The sequence below is a fragment of the Saccostrea echinata genome, unplaced genomic scaffold (genome assembly GCF_033153115.1).
Source record: "Saccostrea echinata isolate AGI-Se365-2 ecotype Australia unplaced genomic scaffold, CSIRO_AGI_Sech_v1 ptg000056l, whole genome shotgun sequence".
Lineage (NCBI taxonomy): Eukaryota > Metazoa > Mollusca > Bivalvia > Ostreida > Ostreidae > Saccostrea > Saccostrea echinata.
The window spans coordinates 20,504,209-20,528,805 of record NW_026889805.1 but is presented as its reverse complement, the minus strand read 5'-3'; the positions used below and the strand labels follow the sequence as shown (position 1 = coordinate 20,528,805).

At 34.0% G+C, this 24,597-nt stretch overlaps 1 protein-coding gene across 1 annotated transcript in view; it reads right to left on the bottom strand.

The window, feature by feature from the left end:
- LOC133173946 (uncharacterized) overlaps positions 1 to 23,397 on the bottom strand; it is a 44,372-nt gene extending 20,975 nt beyond the window's left edge. Inside the window, exons 1-17 of the mRNA XM_061309010.1 lie at positions 23,151 to 23,397; positions 20,442 to 20,646; positions 20,161 to 20,283; positions 19,967 to 20,066; positions 19,322 to 19,455; positions 18,824 to 19,068; positions 18,426 to 18,502; positions 17,686 to 17,929; positions 17,119 to 17,252; positions 16,788 to 16,987; positions 16,411 to 16,488; positions 15,436 to 15,558; positions 14,872 to 14,997; positions 12,087 to 12,194; positions 9,982 to 10,101; positions 9,605 to 9,766; positions 8,871 to 9,048 (exon numbers count right to left, since the gene is read on the bottom strand). Coding sequence (XP_061164994.1) covers positions 8,871 to 9,048; positions 9,605 to 9,766; positions 9,982 to 10,101; positions 12,087 to 12,194; positions 14,872 to 14,997; positions 15,436 to 15,558; positions 16,411 to 16,488; positions 16,788 to 16,987; positions 17,119 to 17,252; positions 17,686 to 17,929; positions 18,426 to 18,502; positions 18,824 to 19,068; positions 19,322 to 19,455; positions 19,967 to 20,066; positions 20,161 to 20,283; positions 20,442 to 20,646; positions 23,151 to 23,257 — 2,464 coding nt within the window. The 5' untranslated portion in view covers positions 23,258 to 23,397. The remainder of the gene's footprint in view (positions 1 to 8,870; positions 9,049 to 9,604; positions 9,767 to 9,981; positions 10,102 to 12,086; positions 12,195 to 14,871; positions 14,998 to 15,435; positions 15,559 to 16,410; positions 16,489 to 16,787; positions 16,988 to 17,118; positions 17,253 to 17,685; positions 17,930 to 18,425; positions 18,503 to 18,823; positions 19,069 to 19,321; positions 19,456 to 19,966; positions 20,067 to 20,160; positions 20,284 to 20,441; positions 20,647 to 23,150) is intronic.
- Positions 23,398 to 24,597: the final 1,200 nt, after the last annotated feature.

The following is a 24,597-nucleotide window of genomic DNA, read 5'->3' as shown; positions in this document are numbered from 1 at the left end:
TCTTTATCATCCAGATTCCTTCTGTATATATGTAAAATCCTATTAATATTATGACCATGAAAGGTAGTACAAGGATATATCTATGATATGTAATGAAATACTTGTATATATTTAATTTTTAACATCTTTTTATTTCTGCTTGTTAATAGATAAGAAATTCAGTTACTATTATTAGTGAGTTCATTATAAGATTTGCATGTAATAATACAGCAGTCTAATTTTGTGTTGCTTTCACAAAAGGAATGGCAGAATGGCATAAAATTTATTTAAACTGAAAGAAGTGACTCAGAAATTAATTTCACTAACAAAGTCAATAAAAAGGGTAGAAAACTACAATTCAAAATGAATTTGAAAATAACAAAAACACAAACAAAGTATTTGGAGTGCATTTTAAATCTCCAGTAAGTTTTTGTTGTTTAAATTTCATGCTACATAATTTTCATATTGACAGCTAAAAGCTAGGATAATTTCAATAAAACCATGCATCATACAGAGAAAAGCTTTTAATCCTACTCTACATTGAACCAGTGATATTTGCAAGAAATTTTTGCTTTGTTCCTCTCTTGAGCAAAATTTTCTTGTATGTATATAAATTAGGGATGTCAATTTTGTCAATAATTCATATTCGAATATTCAATGAAAGTATTCGAATATATTCGAATATTCGATAAATTAAATAAAATCTGTTTTATCTTAAATATGCATCATCCTACGCTCATGAAAGGTTTAGCGTAGGTATACTTATATTGGAAGTAAAATTGTTTGAAGACTTTTGTAGGTGTACAATAAGAAATTCATTTGATATTTGTCAATGTTTGAAATAAATAATTGATTCAAATGTAGAAAACTATAATTTTAACAAATGAAACGTGTATTTATAGTAGCTCAAACTAAGGAAAAAGTCGTCTTACCAAAGGCACGATACTGTTCAGATTTAAATACGTGTTATAAATTACAATTATCTGCCTGATAAGAGATATGTTTATAATCTTTGATACAATGTAAACAAAATTTCCATAGACAATTTTCCTAGGTAATTAACTAATTTCCCAATAATGAATATAAAATTCAGGATTATGTACAACCGGAGATAATCAAGTAATTTACACATTTATTCTGAAATTAAGCCTTTTACAATATTAATTACAGATTAATTCTATCGGACATTCATTCAATGATCAATTAATTTTATTTTGATAAGTAGACTCTTCACGCCTTTTAGACATTCTTAGATTTCATTTGTTGTCTTCAATTCTAGATTCGATCCTATCTAACTAATACAAACTATGACAGTGCGTTTTGTATTATAATTAAAGCATTATTGTACAATTCTTTAACACCTTACTCAAAACAAAATACATGTTATTTAGTAGATTTATAAGCTGAGAAAGTAGTGAAAGAAATCAGGTGATCGAAATTGATCGCTAGTAAAATAAACAGGGATAAAGCCAGCACTGTTCTAATCAAAATTTATTAATCACAGTACTTCTTTTTATGAAATCTGAAAAACACTGAATATTCGAATCTTAAATTCATATTCGAATATCAACTCATCGAATGAATATTCGAATATTCGTTGCCATCCCTAATATAAATCCTAGTAAAACTTTGATTTGCTACTCTGGCATAACCCTGACCCATTGAACACAATTAGTACATTTGAATCTACACTACACAAATATGCTTGCATCTTCAGATTTTTTTACTACAAAAAAATCTTTAAAATTATTCCAATGTAAAATTCTGGCCATCTATAGTTACTCAAAGTTAACCCTTAGGGCAAATGTTTTAACATTATTTGAAATTATACTATGCAGATGTATTATAATGTTCAGGTATGTAGCTATGATATTGTCTTCTGGACTCAGTTTTATGACAGAAATTTGTTTCTTGTACATGTAATAAAGTGTATAGCAAAATGAACAGGGGTACATAACTCTAATCTACAAATGCACACAAATTCTTATATCAACTGTGTATAAAATTTTAGCAAGACCCCCCCCCCCCCCCCCCCCAAAAAAAAAATGCTGAAGAGTTGAATTTGACCTAATGTGAATGAAAAATATGGTAGGAGAACATAGGTTTGTAATCATTGATCATTGTAATCACTTTAGCTCACCTCAACTAAGTAGAGATGAGCTTATGCTATACCCCCACTTTGATGTAAGCGTCCGAGTCCTGGTTAAAGTTTTAGGAGCAAGTCTATTCCCAATTAACTATAAGCCCTATCTGGACCAAACTTGCATGGAAGATGCATCTAGGGATGGACACCATCCAACCTGCTTCAGATGCTGGATCTGACCTACATTTTTAAGATGAGTGACCAGGTTGAAGTTTTTGCAGCAGGTCCATTCCCAAGGTACTATATTAAGCCTTTACCTGGACCAGTGTTATGCAACTATATAAACACTGAATTTCCCACAGAATTTTCTGTTTGCCTGATCATGACAATGAGCACACAGTAGTTGTGAGCAGTCAACAGGCTTACTACCCACAGCACCTGATCCCACCTCTGAATTTTTAGAGGTCCATGTCTGCTCTGCTCCCAATTTGTATGACTTTTGACAAATGACTCTTGAGCTTGATTATTATTCACTATCTCCATATTTCATTTCAAGGATGATGCATCTAGGGATGGACACTACAAGACTTGCTTTGGGTGATGGATCTGACCTACATTTTCTGGACGAGTGAACAGATTAGTTTTTAGAGCAGGTAACTGTCCATCCCTAGATGCATCATCCATGCAAGTTTGGTCCAGGTAGGGCTTACTACATGTATAAGCCCTACCTGGACCAAACTTGCATGGATGATGCATCTAGGAATGGACAGTACCCAACCTGCTTTGGATGCTGGATATGACCTACATTTTCAAGTTGAGTGACCAGGTTAAAGTTTTTGGAGCAGGTCCATTCTAAGAAATTATAAGCCTTATCTTAACCAGACTTGCTAGGGTGATGCATCTGGGGCTAGACACTACAAGACTTGCTATGGATGCTTATTTGATCAAATTTTACAGATGAATGAAAAGGTTAAAAATTATAAGCCTTACCTGGACCAAACTTGCATGGATGCCGCATTTAAGGATGAGCACTACCAGACCTGCTTCAGAGCCTGGATCTGACGTTTTCCAAATGAGTGACCAGGTTAAAGATTTTTTGAGCAGGTTCATTCCCGGGTAGATATAAGCCTTACCTGTACCAAACTTCCATGGATGATGCATCTGGGAATGTACACTACCTTACCAGCTTGGGATCTGGATCTGACCTGTATTTTCAAGATGAGTGAATGTTAGCCCTACCTGAACCAAACTGCATGAATAATGCCTCTAGGGATGGACACTACCAGACTTGCCTCGGATGCTGGATCTGACCTTCATTTTCTGGATGAGTGAACAGGTTAAAGTTTTTAAGACTTGCTTTTTAAGTTAAGCTTTTGGAGCAGGTCCACTCCCAAGTAAAGTTCTACAAGTCCTACTTAAAACAAACATGCATGGATATTGATCTTGGGATGCACACTAATTAGAAAAAAAAAATGGGTGAGATTTGCCTTACTTTTAAGTAACATTCATCGAGGTAAGCTTCATAATCTTTGACTACCTGTTTTTATGCCCCTGGATCGAAAGATCCCGGGGGTATATTGTTTTTGTCCTGTCTGTCTGTTTATCTATCTGTCTGTTGTCAACTTTAACCTTGCCCATAACTTTTGATTGGTTGGAGCTATGACTTTCGTATTTCACATGTGTATTCCTTGTGACAAGACCTTTCTTTGAGTACCATCATATTTGACCTTGACCTTGGAGTTTGACCCACTTTTGCAAAATTTTATGAGACTTTAACCTTGGCCATAGCTTCTGAACAGTTGGTGCTTGGGGTTTCAAACTTCACATGTGTATTCTTTGTGACAAGACCTTCCTCTGGATATCAACCTCTTTGACCCTTTGACCTTGACCTAGGAGTTTGACCTACTTTTGAAAAACTTTAACCTTGGCCATAACTTTTGAATGGTTGATGCTAGGGCTTTCATACTTCACATATGTAATCCTTGTGACATCACCTTCCTTTGAATTCCAACCACTTTGACCCTTTGACCTTGACATAGGAGTTTGACCTACTTTTGAAAAACTTAAACCTTGGCCATAATTTTTGAATGGTTGGTGCTAGGGCTTTCATACTTCACATATGTAATCCTTTTGACAAGACCTTCCTTTGGATACCAACCACTTTGACCCTTTGACCTTGACCTAGGAGTTTGACCTACTTTCGAAAAACTTTAACCAAGGGATCGACATTAACGGTTGTCCGATTGCCCGGGGCAAGTTAATTCTCAGTTCGGGCAAGTGAAACTGCTGATGTACTTGTCTGATCGGGCAAGTGAATATTTCTGATAGATTTTTTTTTTTAAATCTTACATTAGTTAATAAACAGAACAATAATTTGAACACTTGATTTCTACCAGGAATATGACATCGTTTTTTTTTTTTAGTCGGAAATTTCTCGGTAGTGCCGTTTATTCAAAAATGGAGTTCGATATTCCGTTTTTCTTTCGTGGTAGTTGACAAAACTGACAACACTTTCTTTACATTCTTATTATGAAATAAGATATTATAAAATAGTTCATTTATTAACTCACAGAATATAAACGAACACCAGTTATTCTCGGTGCACGATGTACATGTATTCTGATCAGGATATGTATATTTCGAAACATGGCCACTGTTTTCCTTTAGCGTGCTTCATTTTTTCAGGAAGAAAAATCAAAATTCAAAAATCAAAATTCTCAAAAAGATCATAAAGAAAATAATTTTCAAAAATATAATTTTTTATTTAAAAGGAAATGTTGCTGCATGGCAGTGTGAGTTGAGAAGTATTTAAAATGTAGCATCACCGGCACATCAAAAAAAAATTTCCTGGCACTTAACTTGCCAAATATAAAATAATATCTCACGTATAGGTTTCTCTTCTTTCTAAATTTTGGGCAACCAAGTTTTGCATTCAGGCAAATCAAAGTTTGAGTTCACTTGTCCGAAGGGCAAGTGAATCTGAAAATTAATGTCTATCCCTGTAACCTTGGCCATAACTTTTGAATGGTTGGTGCTAGGGCTTTAATACTTTACATATGTAATCCTTGTGACAAGACCTTCCTTTGGATACCAACAACTTTGACCTTGATCTTGATGTTTTACTTACTTTAACCTTCGCCATAACTTTTGAACAGTTGCAGCTAGGGCTTTCAAACTTAACATTTTTTTATCTTTTGGCCTGGATTCTGACTTGCATTTCAGAAACTTTAACCTTCGCCATAAGCTGCCATACGGGGGCATCAGTGTTTCACAAACACATCTTGTTTTTTGCTTTTTTTTTTTTTTTTTTGTTTTTTTGTTTTTGACAATATCAATGCAACTTTGAAAGAAAAAGAAATCCATATCTCATCTTGCTAGTAAAGGTTTTACAGGATTTTCTAATCTATTTATATGCAAAATGTAGTCTCTCATCTATCCTGACATTAAAATCATTTGGCCAAGGTGAGCCAAAAATTGTGTTATCATTCATTCATCCATTTGGGGGATTTTCAAGGAAATTTTGTAGCTAAGTTTAGAGATTTGATAAAGCACATATATGTGGGCTAGAAAGTTTTCAATGAGGATCACATCTATAGGCATTTTAAAAAGTACTGAAATGGTAAAACACAAAGTTTCAGCTAAATATTTCCACAAAAGTGTTATCTTCAACAACAAATATAGCTGGCAGGAGAGTTCATGGACTTATTCACATCAGAAACAAATCAAAATACCAACAGGCCCATAGGCTACAATGCTCACTATCATAATATCTTTATCTTACTGCAAAATAAACATACATGTATTTGAATACAAGTTTAAAAACACATTAGCTTGCATTATAATTTGTCAGGTTAGCTTGATAAATAATTACACATAAAAATAATATTAATTATATATTTACATCACATGCTAATTACTATATATATTGTAGCTTTACTAAGCTTTACTGTGAAAATATTTTGCTTTTTGTTTTTATAATAATTCCAACCCTCCCCACCCCCAATTTATATCAATGCAAAACCATAGTTAGTTAAATTAATGATCACAGTAAAGAGTAAAGATGTTAAATTACTATGGGGAAAACAAATCAAGAGAAGAAAACATGGCATATTTTAAAAGAAAACACCGACTTCCACTTCCAAACTTTATTTTGCTAACCAACTCTAGGAACCAAAAAAAATTATGATATAGTTAGTTGCTTTATGAACTTTCGAAAACAATTGTGTCAAAATTCTATTTGATATTGTTGATTCATAATTAACTGGAATAATAGTTTTTTTTTTGTTTTTTTTTCATATAACCTTAATGTAAAATCAAATAAAATCTTAAACACTCATTTTGGTATTGATGTCCTCTCTATTCTTTAATTACCCTGAAAACTAATATGTTTACACATAGAAAAACACAGTATATGAGAAAGCCTTGCTATAAATCCAGTTTTTGAGTACCCAGTGGGTCTACAAGTTTCAGGACAGATCAAATCACTCAAGAACGTGTGGTCCATCCCAAACCCCATCTGAGCCTCTACATCAGGTGAGCTATAATAATCCTTGAAAACCATGCAGGAAATTCTAGTATTTCCTAGTTTCAAAATAACATAACTTCCTTACTCTAAAATCTTCATGCATTCTGCCTTCAAAAGCACTTCTAAATTTATCTAAAGTGAAAAAAAAACAGATTAATTTTTTTCCATTTATTTGTGAACAAATGTCAAATATTTTGCCCTTCCCAGGCACAATATTGCAATGCCTTCATCACTTTAACAAGAACAATATGACTATTACATCATATCATAGACATCTCTTTTTCAAGCATAATATATGCAGCTTACACTATTCACATTCCAATGATATGCTTCTCAGCAAGTAATTTTGCACAACTTTGTCCCCCATACAAAATGTTATGCATTGGTGTTTCTTAACAAAACACTAACAACAAAAAAAAAAAAGAATGCAAATGCACAGAAATCCATTTGTATGGATTTCTAATTCTTAAATAACAATTTTATTTTAAGTACTTTGCTATAAATGTTTAGCTCTATGTGTTTCGATATCTTTAAAAAATCCTACTCAACTTTCCTTTAATAATTATTATTTTTCTGAAGAATAAAAAAATGGATGTATAATAAAGACTGGTATTAAAGCCAAAAAAAATCATCCCAACAGATTCAGGAAAATGTAAATACTCCATTTACATGTATTAATTTCCCACACCAGTAAATTCCAAAAGTTGCAACAGAGGGTTGCTCATTATTGTGTTACCATCTTTCTTTACAAGTGACAGCTGGTTACCAAATTTCTGGCACCATTCTGTTTCAAGTCAAAAATGATTACATATGTAATGATTTCACTTACAGTAAATTCTGTGCAAAACCTAATATTCAATGACTTGTTTTCCAGGGTCGATTATAGTCATATGTTTAATACCATATTTCAGACATTTTTGAAGTTCTTTTTTTTTTCTCTCTCTCTCCAAAGACTATTTCAATTATAAGCAATTTACCCTTCTAATTCATAAGAGAAATTAAGCACAACATTTTTCGGAAACTTTTTATTGAATAGATTGAAAAGAAAGTTGAAAACAGATTAAATCAAAAAGTTCTCTTACATCACCCTAGTCATGTCTGTAACTTCATAAATATAGAGCTAATACTTGTTGTGTAAGACTGCCCACATGTTGTCTTTGCTTGTATATGGGGCAGATATACCTAATATTTAAAAAAAAATTGATGCAGGAATTTTTCTTATTCCATTATTTCTACCATTTCTAAACCATTTTCTGCCTTCAAAGCACATTAATTTTTAACAAAGATAAAAAACCGAAATGCTAATTTAAAAATTTAGAATCATGGCTTAGCCTTCATTTATAATTTGGATTTCACAATTGTATGCTCATATTGCCACAGACATACAGTGCATTTGTTCATAAAATCTACCATGCATCTGGAGCTTATAACAAGTAACTACCCCAAACATAATTTTCATGACTTAGATGTATTTAGTTTTCATTTACAAAAAAACTAGAACAGAAATGCACATTCTAAACCTACACTATAACAATATGCAATTTACCCTATACAAATACATTGCAGACAACAAACTTCACATGAATAGCATTTCAAATATTACGAATTGTTCAAACATGGATTGTTCAAATACTTGCTCAAATTGCTTATGGAGAAAAAAATCTGACTAGTGACTTACATCCAGCCAGCAGTGATTAATCATTCAATATTTATTTAGTAATTCTATCATTTGATCAAACTCTTAAAAAATGCACTTGTAATATCTGTGTAAAAGGTATCTAACGTCAGTATTGTTTTTAAATTAACCTGAGTAATCTTGGTACAGAAAACATAAATATGACAAATATGTCAATTCCAAATGTTTTTATTGTAAACTAATATAGTGTACAAAAAACACAGTCATTAATTTACATAAAATTTACGTGCATTTATACATCAACAAATACTAGATATTCATTCTCTGACAGCTAGATCTTCCTTACAGTACAGATTTCAATGCTGTCACACGCTTTCAAGCAATACCATGCCTTTCAATCTTTAAAAAATGTTCTCTTCACAACTTATAAACAATAATTTAAATCTGAATCAAAAATAAAGATGGTTTTCAATAATTATTATCTGTGATCTACAAGAACACAATTGTTTTCCTGAAACATAAATCTGTAATGCATTACAATAAGATGAGAAGTTTTTAATAAATGAAGCCAATACATGTAGCACTTGATGAAAGCAATCGCTGGGTAGCTACAAAATAAATAACATGGCTTAAGTTTAACCTTCTTCAATCCACCTCCATCTCCTGTTTGGGCCCTCCCTCTGCGGAATTATTTGTTTGTTGTTCCCCAGATGCTGGGGCTGAGTCTTTATTATCGTCTTTTTTCTCTTCTTTCTTTTCCTCCTTTGGGGGTTCTACTTTTGGTTTGGGTTTATTCATGATGGGATGACACATCGAGTCTAATGTCTGTATAAATGAAAATTTGAACAAAAATCATCACTTATTATCTCCCAAAGTTTATAACAATGATTAGTACTGTGTGCGTAATATTTCTTCTTATTGCCCAACATTTATCAACGGAACAAGAATTAAACAAATGAAACTGTACATATATCTCGACTATTGAAGAGGTCTTGGGTTCCAACTCCAATATTTTTCCTTCTTCTATCGATATTAGCTTTCATATAGAAATCTCAAGCCAAAAACATCAAAGAAGACCAGTCATATAACATACACAATGAATATCAATTTAAAACATGAAAGCAAAATTTATCCCGCAGAATTTCTTTACCATGCTAGTGTTCTTTTACTACTAATCACAGTGTTTTTCAGAAAAAAAATGTTCTGACTTGTTAAAACTTTTTACAATAAAGAAATGGCATGAAAGTGTATATGAAATTTATTTTCAGCAGCAGAAATTCTTCATTATCACTGACTTATCTGAATTTTCACAATCCCCAAACCCAACAAAGTCCTAATATTAAAGAGTAAGCGAAAGTAAGTGCTGATTTGTTTTTCTTACCTTCTTTGTTGACAAAATTTGAGAGGCTAACACAGCAGGTTTATCGTATGGTTTCAGTTGGTTCTGGGCATTTAAATTTTTTTCATACCAGTCTGTCTTTTCACCCAAGCATTTCTTTACTTTTTCTATGTCAGCTGGATCTATATGATCATATTTTTCATCCTGTGAAAATATTATAGGAAGCATTTTATTTATCTCATTTTCATGTACATGATAATCCTTTACATCTCTTATGTAGTCTGGTGGTATTGAGTCAAGATACTGAGAATATGCTTTGTAGTTGTAATTAGATTTTAAAAGATTTCATCTCTATATCTTATAAAACCATTAAATTACATCCAAGTTCCTAGAACATGTGCACAAAATTATGGCTATACCTTTTGTGCTACGAGATCCAGAAATTTGCGGGTGTGTGTGATGGATTTTGCCAACTCCTCAAACGCTGCCGGCCTCTCTGTGTGTTCCCTGTGTCGATCCTGCACAGGCTTACCAATTTTCTACAAAGAATAGACCACAATTTGTTACATTATAGTAAAATTAAAACATTAATCACATTACTCCAAACTACACAGAATTCTTAAGTGACAAATGTCTATAAAGACATGATGTTCTACCCTTGATGTTAGGTGTATTGATTGTATGAGAGAAGAGTGAGGAGAGTTCCATATAGCTAACCTCCCCAAAAGCTCTCTGTATTTATCTAGCACTCTTGGTGAATGTTGCCTCACACAATATGAGTAACAGCAGGAAGGTGCCTCAATATGCTTTAGAAATACTCAACCTGACAGTGTGAGTATTTTCCTTTGTCTCATTAATAAATAAACTTTGATAGCTGTGAGCTTTCTCTACTGCAAAAATGTTTTTTGATATCATAAATACAAAAGATCATAATCTGTTTGCAATTGGTGTTCATTGGAAAAAAAAAAGATGTGTTTGTGAAACACTGATTCCCCTGACTGGCAGCTTATAGCCAAAGTAAAAGTTTTTTCCAAAATGAAGGTCAAACTTTGAGTTTAATCACATGGAATACATATTGTATTGAAATATAAAAGCCCTAGCACCAACCGTTCAAAAGTTATGGCCAAGGTAAAAGTTTGGTAAAATTTTGCAAATCTAGGTCAAACTTCAAGGTTGAGAGGTCATTTATGTTGGTACCCGAAGAAGGAATACACATGTAAAATACAAAGGCCCTAGAACAAACCATTCAATAGTTATGGACAAGCTTCGTTTTTGTGGACAAACAGATTAACAGATAGACAGGGAGACAAACAGACCAAAAACTATGTGCCCCCATAATTGAAGATTCACAGAAAAAAAACCAACATACATAGGCTGGATTTGATTTTGTTTAATGATTTATGACAAACATAGGCTGGATTTGAATTTTTTTTAATGATTTATGATGGCCGGGAAAAAGCCGAGTCCAATCAATAAATTAATCAATCAAGCAAATGCTCTTTGATCATTTTTTTACTTACTTTAAACTTGTACAGGAACTAATTTGAATAGGGAATTCTATAACAAATTGATGCTGAGAACCCCAATTAGCTTTGTGGAACAGAAATAAAGGAAACAGTTTTCCTTGTTTGCTTTTGAAAATATCTGCCCGAAAAAACTGATGTTTTCCTCTTATTTTTGTTCTTGAATATTCAGACAAAATATATCAAATAAATAAATTCATCATTATTTAGACTGAAATTGAGAGAAGTCTTCTACCAGTATTTGTCAACAGCAAATTATCTGCTTAAGGATTCTTAATTAAATTATGCAATAAATAACAACATACAATTCTGTAACAAATAAATCTTTTTCAAATGTGAATGATCAGGCTTCTGATGTCCTCCAGAAAAATTTCAAAATAAACTTATAACCACTACAAAATATCAATGACATATTTCTCATTTATGTTTTAATCATTTCAATCTATTTATTGTTTGTATGAGAGAAGAGTGAGGAGAGTTCCATATAGCTAACCTCCCCAAAAGCTCTCTGTATTTATCTAGCACTCTTGGTGAATGTTGCCTCACACAATATGAGTAACAGCAGGAAGGTGCAAAGAGTTTACTAAATTGATATGGCATCTAATCTTGTCAATGATGCAAATATTTGAAATGCTTGAACCATATGTCAATGATGCAAATATTTGAAATACTTGAACCATATCTGTCCCAATAAGCACCCAAGAGCATTTTATGCATCACAATATGCCTAAATGGGGAGGGGTTAAACAGTGGCAAGTCATATATTGAAATTATTCTATAACTGCCAGTGACAATGCACTTGTCCAAATGAATTTTGGTCAAGGTCATGGCAAACCCTTCAGTCAAATGAAATCATCTGTGTCTAGTATGATTTGGCAACATTTCTCCATTACACAGATACATGTGTATTGGTAGGGTATGATTTGACAATTGGTTGAACATGGTATGAATACAATACCTCCTTAAGATTATGTTTAACAACTTATGATATTCCCTCTTACATTCAATTCATCCAGTTTTTCTACATAGACATGTTTCATCTGATCATCTCCTTCATCGTATAACCAGTCCTCTGTGTCTGTTAACTGCTTGTGGAACTTTTCTGCATCCTAAAAAAGCAACAAAAAAATTTCTATTTGACATTTAATAAATATGCTCCATGTAAAACATTAAACTTATGTACAGTCTTCTATATTCAAAAGATTTTCAAAATAAAGCTAACTTTGCAGATCTAGAACTTGAGCATTTTTCAGGTAAACAATGGAATATGTTATCATCCATAAAATCACTGTAAGTTGAACCCCTTTTGATAAGTTTAATTTTGTTAAGCCTACATAAATAAATTGTGTGTTTCTGGTTCCCTGATCAGCCCTAAAATATATGAGCCGACCCAGGGATCGACATTAACGGTTGTCCGATTGCCCGGGACAAGTAAATTCCCGATCGGGCAAGTGATTTTTTCCTCATAGAAATGTACATATTTATTTAGTTTACATTAATTTATATAAAAAACAATAAATCGAAGACTTGATTTCTGCCAGGTACCTGACTGACATTGTTTTTGTATTCGGAATTCCTTGTCAGCATTTCTGGATTATACCTTTCATTTGAAAATCGGATTTGTTATTCCGTTCTTTTTCCCTGGTAAATATGCTGTTCGTCTAACATTTTTGTTAACTTCTTATTTGGAAATTAGATTATTTATTCACTTACAGAATATAAGTACAGTGTAACACGAAGTATCCTGATCAAGGTAAAGATCGATGTATGTTACGTAGCAACTATCTTCCTTCAGCGTTGTTTCACAGTTATCTCAGAAAATCACGATTCACAAAAGAATCCTACTGAAAATAATTTTTTAAAAATATGAATTTTATATAAATGGAGGGTTATTGCTTCATGGCAGTGTGTGTTAACAGGTTAAATTTACAAGGACAGTGGTATACATTTATGTACAAACGCAGCATCGAAATTTTTTCAGGTACCTCACCTTACCAAATTGACGGTAGTGTATTTGGTTACATTTTTTCGTCATAATATTTACAGTAATAAAAAAATTTCTTCTGAAGTTCTTTCCTTATTTTGGGCAACCAAGTTTTGCGTTCGGACAAGTCAAAGTTTGAGATTACTAGCCCGAAGGGCAGGTAAATCTGAAAGTTAATGTCTATCTTAGCGACCCTGAAAATTTATCCGCTGATATCTTTCCGGAAGTAAACAATTCCAATTTCACTATTAGAAATCCTAATCTCGATCACTTTAGTGTTTGAGAAAATGCATATCCTATACACATTAAACAGAAATGCTATTAGTAAGCCACCCTTTCGGGAAAAAGAAATGAACTCTTTGTTTTTCTCATTTTGTTTACTGTCAAAGTTGAATTTTAACTAATAAAATGTTAAAATAAAATAAAATGTTTTCCCTACCTACCTACCCTATTTTTTATCAGGTTGGAATAGGAAACACACTATTTATTTATTTTGGCCTAATGGGTAATAGATTCTCCCTAAGGAATCAGTTTTATTTGGCACATTTAGAAATGCTTGCTCACTTATACAAAATGAGAAATAGCAAGAAAATGCAATCCTATTTCCTTTTCAATCCAGTGTCCTGTTTTGAAAACTAGAATAGGCAATTAAAACAATAAAATAAGACCAACAAGAAGTCTGTGAGCCAATGCTCACTAATAATACCCCCGCTCTGATGTGAATACACAAGTTCGGTTATGGACAAACACAGTGATAATCAGGAAATTGACAACGGATTTGTAAAAACTGAATCCCAACATATGGCATGCCTAAAAAAAGATTGTGCTAAAATTTCAAGCATCTGCGATGAGTAGTTGCTGAGAAAACTACAACTAAAATTTGCTACGTATGGTACGGACAGACACATGGATAAACAGGAAGTTGACATCGGATTTGTTCCAAAAATGAATCCCATTATATGGCAAGGCTTAACAAAGATTGTGCTAAAATTTCAAGCATCTGCAATGAGTAGTTGCTGAGAAAACTACGACCAAAATTTTTTATGTATAATACAGACAGACGCACGGATAAACAGGAAGTTAACATCGGATTTGTACAAAAATGAATCCCACCATATGGCATGCCTAAACAAAAAGTGTGTTAAAATTTCAAGCACCTGTGATGAGTAGTTGCTGAGAAAATTGCGACCAAAGTTTGTTATGTGTGGTACAGACAGACGCACGGATAAACAGGAAGTTGACATCGGATTAGTACAAAAATGAATCCCACCATATGGCATGCCTAAACAAAGATTGTGCTAAAATTTCAAGCATCTGCAATGAGTAGTTGTTGAGAAAACCATGACCAAAGTTTGTTATGTGTGGTACAGACAGACGCACGGATAAACAGGAAGTTGACATTGGATTAGTACAAAAATGAATCCCACCATATGGCATGCCTAAACAAAGATTGTGCTAAAATTTCAAGCATCTGCAATGAGTAGTTGCTGAGAAAACCACGACCAAAATTTTTTATGTATGGAACGGACAGACGCACGGATAAACAGGAAGTTGACATCGGATTCGTACAAAAATGAATCCCACCATATGGCATGCCTAAACAAAGATTGTGCTAAAATTTCAAGCATCTGCAATGAGTAGTTCCTGAGAGAACTGCGACCAAAATTTGTTACGGACAGACAGACAGACGGACAGACGGACAGACAGACACACAAGGGTAAAACAGTATACCCCCCTCTCCTTCGGAGCGGGGGTATAATAATAACTACCTAAACTTTTTACTTTATACCATTAAAACCTACCTCTTCTTTCATGAATGGGGCATATTCACTTCTGATCTTGTCTCTCATATCATACACATACTCCTCCACGGCATTTTTGGCATCACCACGTTCCTTCTCCATCTTATCCTGCATCTTCATTTCATTCTAAACAAGCATTATAAAAATTAAGAATCAGTGTCTCACGTTAACTAGTGCTTCATTACTTAACATTCAAGGCAAATAAAGAGGTGTAAATATACATGTATATCCTTCACACTTCCATCTCAGATGAGAATATCAATGAATGAGAAAGGATCTTAATTTATAGAACATTCAGGGACTACCAAAGCAAATTAGCTACTTAAAATCAACATACTGTAAAAGCAGGAATATTCTTCTGGGATTAAATTTTGTTTCTTTTGTTGTTAACAATTATCAATGAAAAAAAATCCCATACATTTTTTTAATATGACTATATAATGAATAGGGTTACTTTTGAAACAACAAAATTTAATGCCCACGAAACCTTTTTAGATGACAAATCAACGAAATTTTATCCCCCCGAGAATTTGTGCTTCTACAGTAACACGACTTCTATCTTACCTCGCGTTCCACTAGTTTGAGAATCTCTCCCGCTGGCAGTTGAGGAACGAGTTGTTCTACAGGAAGGTCTGTTTTCTTCACCTTCTTCTTTACTGTTTTCTTGGTATCTTTTTCATCTTTACCCTAGTGGAGGAAAAACAATGTTCACTCTAGTTCAACACATAGTGTATACGGAATTTTCTTACAGATTACAAGTTAGAAATAATTTTGAGAATTTGTTCTTCAGATCCCTATCACAACATCTGAATTAATCATTTACTATTGGTCTACCAGGGGATAGTAATAACTCGCCAATCATCCAGGGTTCTCCACAAGGGGTTTTACCATGGCGGCCATGGCATTTTGAGAAAAAGGGGTTTGTGCTCAACAAACATGGTTGTTCATCGGCAAATACGTCGTGAAGCATGATAATTGATAGTCAATCAGCTGATGATCATTATCATCAGAGTAAATTATCCTGTACACATGTAATTTTGGGGATATCGAATATGTTCACCATATAATAAAAGATTTACAAAAAATAAGACGCAGCACAGTAATGTAATTTTTACTATGTCTAACGTGATCATGGTGATAATCAATAAGCATCCGAATCAAGTTTTGGTGGCCAGAAACAGGGACCTACATGTATATAACAATAATTAGTATACAAGTCCCTCCTGGAAAGAATTCATCCTGTCAAATTTCTTTTTCTCTTGTTTATAATCAATTCACCTTGCTTTGTTTTTAATATTTATTTCTTTTATCTTTACAAAAAATTTGTCCATGGGATCTAAGTTTTAGAGTTACCTCCCATTTTTAGGAAACATCGCATAGAGCTATTTTTAGCACGGGCACGTGGAGAGGTAAACAATGGAGGAAATCAGCAAGAAATGCAGAGAAGAAAAATTAAACTTTCGCGCAGCTTCCTCTATGGTTAAATTTTCAGATATGGAGAACCCTGATCATCATATATAAACTATCCCTCCTCTTTACCTCTTCCTTTTTCTCTTCTCCACCTTCATTTTTCTCAGCAGGTTTGTTTTCCCCCGATTGGTCGGTCTGCATTGGTGTCTAAAATTTAAACAGAAGACTGATTAAAGGAATTTTTTTTATTAGAGGCACTTTTTTTATAATTAACGGATATCCTATAGGATACTTACAAATTTGTCTGCGTAGAATGAATCAAGTAGAAAACGTTTCAGTATAAATAAATTGCCAGCTTTGTATGATTTTACCCATAAATTAATACGAGGCTAGAAACCTTCAAAGGTAATTGCCTTGGGGACATATCACAGGATAACAGCAATCCCAATATTCACTTGGGATACACAAATGCTAAAAAATGATCATGATAAAATCCTTCATCATACCTCTCCATTAATTTGGGCTTCTGTCTTTTTCTCTCCATCAACATCCATGCTTTCCTCCTCCTTTCCTTCATCCTCCAGTTGTTCTGTCTGTGTGGCTGACATTACAGAGAAAATTCCGTGATTATTGATTCGAACTTTTACCTTCACTTTTGCACTTTCCCCATTTGCAGCAGGTGTGACCTTTTGTATATTAAAACACCCTGAAATAATAAAAGCATTTATGAGATAATAAAATGCAACTACAATACATATTGGTTATCTTTCCTTAAAATAATTCTCACACAGTTATAAGCATTTTTCACAAGCTTTAGTGTCAATATGCAAAGATTACCTAGATATGACTCTTTATGTGGGACAATTTCTGGTGATGTATATCTGGCCTCAAGTTGGAATGGTTCCTTACGGTAGAAGGTCAACATCTTTGAGAATGGGATTTGATGAAATCTTGGGAATACCTCCAAAGACCTGCAAATACATGTACATACTATTTTTTTCTTTCAAATTCTGATCTTGTAACAGATACAGATTCGAATGCTCTAATCAGTGTTCCAACTAGGATCTGAAAATGGAGAGGTGCAGGGGCACTTTTTGCAACTTACAGTTTAAAGCTTATGATACATAGGAGCATCTTGTCAATTGTTGATTGTCCTTTGGTCACTTATTCTAATGAGGGAAGAGGACAGTCAGAGTGATATGGGGCACTGACAGGGGACGAAGGGGTGCCTTTGGGGGGGAGGGCATGCTGATTTAAGGGTGGGGCACAGCATCCCTCCATTTCCCCCTAGTTGGAACAGTATCTAATGTTAATATTCATCATAAGTTTTTCACATCTCCATTATTGGATAAAATCCAACTTCTTACTGTATATTTCAGATTTATAAAATACTTCTGTCCTTACGAATCATTTTCTGTTCCCCCTTGCCAACAGAGTGTAATGGGGTAGGGCTGTGTATCAATGATGTTAAAATCTCGAACACGGAAAGTTGGAGACAAGATAGCACACTGCAGAGCACAGCCACGTGCAACAGCTTCATCTGCATTCAAAGTTGTGCTTGGTTCCTTGCCAAATATTTCCTGCACCAAGTTCTTTACTGCTGGGATACGCGAAGAACCTCCCACGATTTCAACAGAGTATATGTCTTCTGCAATCAAAATTTCAAATTTTTTTTAATACACTATCAAGGCACCAGTTTTTGAAAATAACAATCATGCTCTTCTCCAATCAAAAATCTTTCGATTTTAGAAGCAATCATGTAGAATAATTTTATAATGCAGACATTGTCCAACATTGTTTATTTCATCATACTGTATGTGTACTTAAAAATGTGGGCTTCATATTTTAGCGGCTTTGGTGCAGACAACGATGCGCTAATTCATGAATACTGCTACGAAATCATTTATAAATACAATATACGGCACAGACGTGTATTGCCTAATTCATGATTTGGCCAACAACTCCATAACTAGTGATTGCGCTAAATTTTGAAAGCGCCAATTTATGTACACATACAGTATTATTAAATCCAAGGTACTAATATTTCCCATAAAGCCACGACTTAACTCCCTTCTTACCTACACACAAGAAATTTCTACAGTCATGTACATAAATATTTTCTCATTTTGTAAAATACAACTTACTACATTCATTCTTGATTTTTGTGAATAATGCTCTTGCTTTTGCCAACAACTGTTCAGACAGCTCTTCAAATTTGGCCCTGTAAAATAAAAGCTGTGTAATTTAAAGTCATCTTTCAGTATTACTAAGAAAATGGGAAGGATAAATTACTGAATCAGACCAGATCCATTCTATTGGTAGTGCTGGGATGTCTTTATCATTTCAATGATAGCAGCAATTAAATAACAAGCCCATCCTGAAGTTAGAGAGATGCACTTGGTTTGAACTTCATTGAAAAATGTGCGACTAGTGAAAAAGGGTGACATTTCTGTCCCATACAAAAGAAAACCTCCTTTTTACTCAAGCTACAATGCATCTTTTCATACCAATATGTTAAAATTTACTGATTCAAAATTTCTACCTATCCATTTTCCCAGACACATCCTTGTCATTCATGAAACACTCAATGTTTATAGGAATGTTTGTTGAATTTGCACTCATCAACTTTTTCAGTTTTTCACATTCTTGAGTCAATCTCACATAAGCCTTAGGATTAGTATGAACATCAACTTTGTATCTTGTTTTGAAGTCTTCAGCAAAATACTCCACAAGTACTTTATCAAAATCTCTCCCTCCTAGACAAGGATCCGATTCCACTGCCAGCATCTGAAATATACTTTTACTTATCAGTATCTACCAATATACCTCCAATGTCATGAACCTATTAGTTCATTCACATCCAAATTTTATGAAAGTCTATTGCTTCCTCTTAATGATTCATAAAATTATCACATTTTCTAACAATGTAGGCATGGAATATCATGCAGTATTCTTTAATATATCTTCAGTTGAAATTCTGTTAAATTTTTGTGCATCTCGCCATCCATTAAAACAGTAAATCTCTGCTAGTACACGTTACCTTTAGTTTTCCCTTATTAAATGCCACAGCTGCAACCTGTGTGGTTGAATATCCCATGTCCAAAAAGACAACATTTCTTGGTTTTTCATTTTCTCCAGGTAGGTCTTGCTTGTATATACCATACGCCAGCGAAGCTAAAATCAATGTAATGAAAACAGTCAGAGGAAAATAAGTCAATCAAAATAATTTCAAATACATTCTTGTATCTACAATCTTAAAATATACAATCCATAGCAGAACAATTCAAATGTTTCTCATTGGTTTTTTATACTTACACTACACCATGTACACCCTTAGTATGAAACAAGAGATGTTTGTAAAACACTTATGACCCCCCCCCCCCCCCACCGATAATTGGAATTTATCAAAGTCCAAGAGGTACAACTCTGTCAAAAATTGCTTGATCATATCCAAAACAGAACTTCACCTATATATTCTTATCATAAATCTGTATACCAAATTTCATTTCAGCATGTGCAACCTCTGCGAAGAAAATGAAAGGAAACTGTTGGGGACCGACAGACAGACCGACCGATAGCAGCAAAGCGATATGCCCTCCCTTCTTCGAAGGTGGGCATAAATATTACTGATTGATCTAGCAGCATTGATTTGAAGTAAATGCTGAGCTCCCATATCAGGCATTACCTGCAGTGGAATCATTCATAAGTCTGAGACAGTTTAATCCACTGATCTCGCAGGAATCCAGCATGGCTCTCCTCTCAACATCTGTAAAATAGTTGGGTACCTGAAAAATAAGCAGAACAATAAAACATCAAAGTACTCCTAAGTACTTCATGGCAATCATCTACAGCATGAGTTCAGCACGACTTTGTACTTACAGACACAACAATGTCAACAACTTTGGTTTTTAGAGCATTCTCTGCCGTTTCTTTTATCTTGGTCAGCAACATGGCTGTCACTTGTTCTGGAGTCCATGATTGCAACTCACCCATGTATCTAGCCTGTAGAAAGAAAAGGTTTGTTTGAAACTTTATTTTCCAAAAAGAATTCACCAATTGCAAATAACTAAGAAACAATTGCAAATTAAAATGATCTCCGTGAGAAATGCAGGGATGAATTCCAATGCAATACTGACAATTATACATATTTGTGATATTACCTGTAATACAATGCCTCCTGTTGGACTCTTATTAACTAAAAATGGTTTTGGATGATCCTGCAACTCTTTTTGCACCAAGGGATCATCATACTGTCTTCCAATAAATCTTTTAAAACAGGAGAATGTATTTTTCACATTTGTGATACACTGATTTTTGGCAGAGGTTCCAATGGACCTTGTTTTCTCATTCAAAGACACATAAGCTCTGAAAAATGAAATAAACACAAAAATAAAGTTTTACTTCAATGCAAGTTTCCATAGATCATAGTAAGGTTATGTCATTTTACAGAAGTTCAATTTTGCCTTTGGTTTAAGGGTACTTCTATGACTTTCAAACATGTTAAGTATAAAGTATCAGTTGCCCCCCCCCCCCCCAAAGCCTAGCCGAAGTATTATGGGAAAGTAGAGAGATAAATAAGGAAGACAATAAATGAGTTTTATATTTTCAAGAGTTATTTCCCCTTGTCAGCATAACAATTATTTTTCTCATTATATCCTTTGTACCTTACCTGTAAAATTTTTTAAATTTTCAACAATCTTTGAATAATATTATACCATTTCTATATTGGCATAGTTGGGGGCAACAAAGGAAAAATATAGAATGTATAGGACTGAAATGATTCACCAAAATATCGATATTATTCAATATTACTGCTCGGTTTAATGTTTGATTCACTACCTCGATTTTCAGTTCGGTATGTTTTCTTATAATTGGGTTTGGTTACTCCTTCAAATAGATCAGGTTCGACCTCATTTTAATAGTTTGACACACGAGGGAGAAAATTGCAACGGAGAAAGTTTCAGAGCAGGCTGCCACTGCTAGTATTGACACAAACAAAGTGCTCTTTTAATCTACAGAAGCACAAGTAGTGCTCCTTATTGTATCACACCTTTTACTTGCCTTTTGAAATCTGAATACGTTTTCTTTAACCTTACGATTTGTTTCTTTTTTAAAATGTATCATATTGAAAAAATTGAATTGTGACACAAGTATTGCGATACATACTGTATCGTGGAGGGAGCGTATCGTTTCAGCCCTAAGAATGTACACATAGATTTTATTTGTCAGACATTGGCCTAAAGTTAGTAATGTTGTAGAGTATCTTATGTCAGTTGACCCCCTATTGACCCTGCAAAGGCAAATAACTCTTGTAAATGTAAAAGTCGTCTATGCATACTGCAACACAAAAACCACTGCTTAGTATCTTGTCACATCTTCAGTTCAATTTTTATCAACCACAACCTGCCCTAGCCTTCTCTTCTCCTCTCTCCCCCAAGTTCTTGACTTGCTATCTCTTCCATTACTATTGATTATCACCTAAGGGACCACAAAATGGCTCTTTTTGCTATTCAAATTGATAGTGTGAAATCACAATTTTCCAGGGGGGTTTAATTTTCATTGTTATCAAGGTATGAAGAGACCCATGAATTCATGTCCACCACAAAAAATATAAATTTTCATACACACAACTACTCAACAGTTCTTCATCCTCAAAATCAAATCCCCACGAACCAAAACTTTCCTCAAACCACAAAAATTTTATCTCACAAAACTATAAGATTCTACAGTGTCTGTTTTTTTCCAAGTGAATGTCATTTCCAAAATTAGCCTTAGTAACGATAAAGTTACAATACAATGCAAAGAGTTTTTATGTTACATGAATATTCTTAGAATTCAATGTCAACGACATTCTTTTTCACATCACATCAAACATCTGTTCTTGTAAACAGGGCACGAGCTCTGTTATTGTTAATGTTTACGTTTCACCGGGTTCGTTTGATTTGTTAAATTCTGCACACATCACTGAACACAGACTGACAATACAGGTGAGTTGTTTTTGCTTTCTCGCATTTCTACTCTTAGTTTTGTAGATTATAGTTTCAATATTTTCATTAAAAGACAATAAAGTTTCTAGTATACGTGTCAATCAAACGCATCCCAAATTTCATAGTTTTAATAATTTCCAGATAAAAGAAGTTTCTTAACGTTTTTATTACATTTCTTTGTGAAATGCTATGGCAACATACAAGCGATGATATTATATAGAAAATTTGAGAGAATATTAACATCAAATCTGTGTCCCAGCCCCTTTAATCGGAGACATAAATTACGATTTATGTCTCTGCTTTAACAAATTTAAACAACCACAGTCACCACATGACCTTCTCTGCTGTTTTGTGACCTTCTTCTATGCACCACATTCCTGCTTTTAAAAATTTGCTTCAAATTTTCTTCCAAATGATCCTTTGGACCAAAGTTTTCTTGCAAGTTATCGGTCAAGATAATATTTCACTGGCCCTGCCTACTGGACCAACGGTTTTTGACAAGTCTGTTAATTTTACTAACCCCCACCAACGATTTCACATTTCCTGCAACTCTAGTACACAAAGTGGTGTGGGAGCGCTGGCTCCTTCTATTGCTTCCTCCTATGTTGCCATTCTTCATGTGGTTCTCAGGGTCTCTGTCTTACAGACATACCAAGTGACTTCACAGTACACCACAACCAATTATTTGCGAACTTGAACTTCTTTAACCACTGTTAGCCTTGTTCACTCATAATTTACTTTTAAGAAAGGTTATCGTAACTTTCGAAGCCTGTAATTCTATCTGATCCAGAACATTCTCAAAACACATTAAAGATTTTTTTTTCAATTCTGCCTTACTCTCTCCGTTTTGACTACTATTTCACAAAAATTCTTTGTACTTACGGCGTGCATCGATCACTGTACTCGTTTGCTATGGTCTCAATGCCCCCCGTCCTAGCTACAGCTGTGTAGCACGTGAGGCTACCTACATCTACTCCAACGACCGACATGTCTGTCCCTTACGACTTTGTTTCGATTATGAGAAGAAATTCAGTAAACTTTTTGTTCGAATACTCGTATCTTCTGGAAGACACGTGAAATGCAGTCGGCTAAAACGCCTCAATGGCTGTTGTTGAAACAGTCCCGCAGAAATTTCCAGAAATTTCAAGGAAATGACGTCATGCGATAAAATTATCAATCCGGACTCAAGGAGGACGTGCATAATTTCTGCGAATATTCTCAGGTTATTAATAATATGTTAGACGGTGCAACCGTTAGTGAGGGCGGAGCCATCAAGAGAACATATCCATATTTTATTGTTTAATGATAAATCAGTGTTAAAATGTAATTGTATTCAGTGTCAGAAAATCGTAACAAAGATCTTAGTCCTTTTTTTAAAAAAAATTCTTTTACCTCAAGCACTTTTCATCCAAATAACGAAATTTAAGGATATCTGGTAAACTTACAGTACACTATGATGTTTCATTACGAGTTGCCTAGCCAGAGCACTCAAAATCAAATAGCATAACGGGAAAAGAGAGAGTACGTGCAGTGGACCAGTCATGGATTCAACCTACCCAGGCTCTAGAACTCTAAAACGTTTGTATCTGTCCAAAAATTAATAAACAGACTTTCCTGAGCATCATTTCTTTATTTTTCATGACTACATGCACATTTAAAGACACCAAATGACATAGAAACATCAAGTCATTTAATACTCATCAGTTACCCCCCAGTGTATGGTCTTGACATTAAATACAAATAGGGACAATTGTCAGGGACCACATCAGATGACGAACTTGGGACCCGAACTACAGACAGATTATCTACCTCCTGGGTTATCAGGACACTTGGAAACTGATCATCTGACTGACACTAAGGCTGGGTATCCTGAGAAAAGTATTAGTTTTGCAAAATTTCTGAGAAAAATTGTGCAATGCATGTATGAGATATCTTTTTTTTTTTTACATTAATTGGTTTCTCATTAAAAATTTTCTAAACTTTAACTTTAAATGTAGATTTCACAATTTCAGTTTTTTTTAAAAAAAAAAACAAAAACAAAAACAAATCTGATTCAAATAGTCTCTTAAGAAAAACGAATTTAACTCGATAAAAGATATTAAAATTTCAGTCAATTGTTTATGTGAATACTATATTTTTTAAAAACAAAACTTGTTAACAACAAGCAGACTTCTTGGAAGAATCCCTTTTGTATCACAAGTAACATCGTCGCAAGCCACGGGTTTTGTGTCCATTCTATTTCCACATTGTGGAAATAGAATGGACACAAAACCCGTGGCTTGCGACGCACAAGTAATTGATGTTTTCTTACATCCCTATCCACCACGCA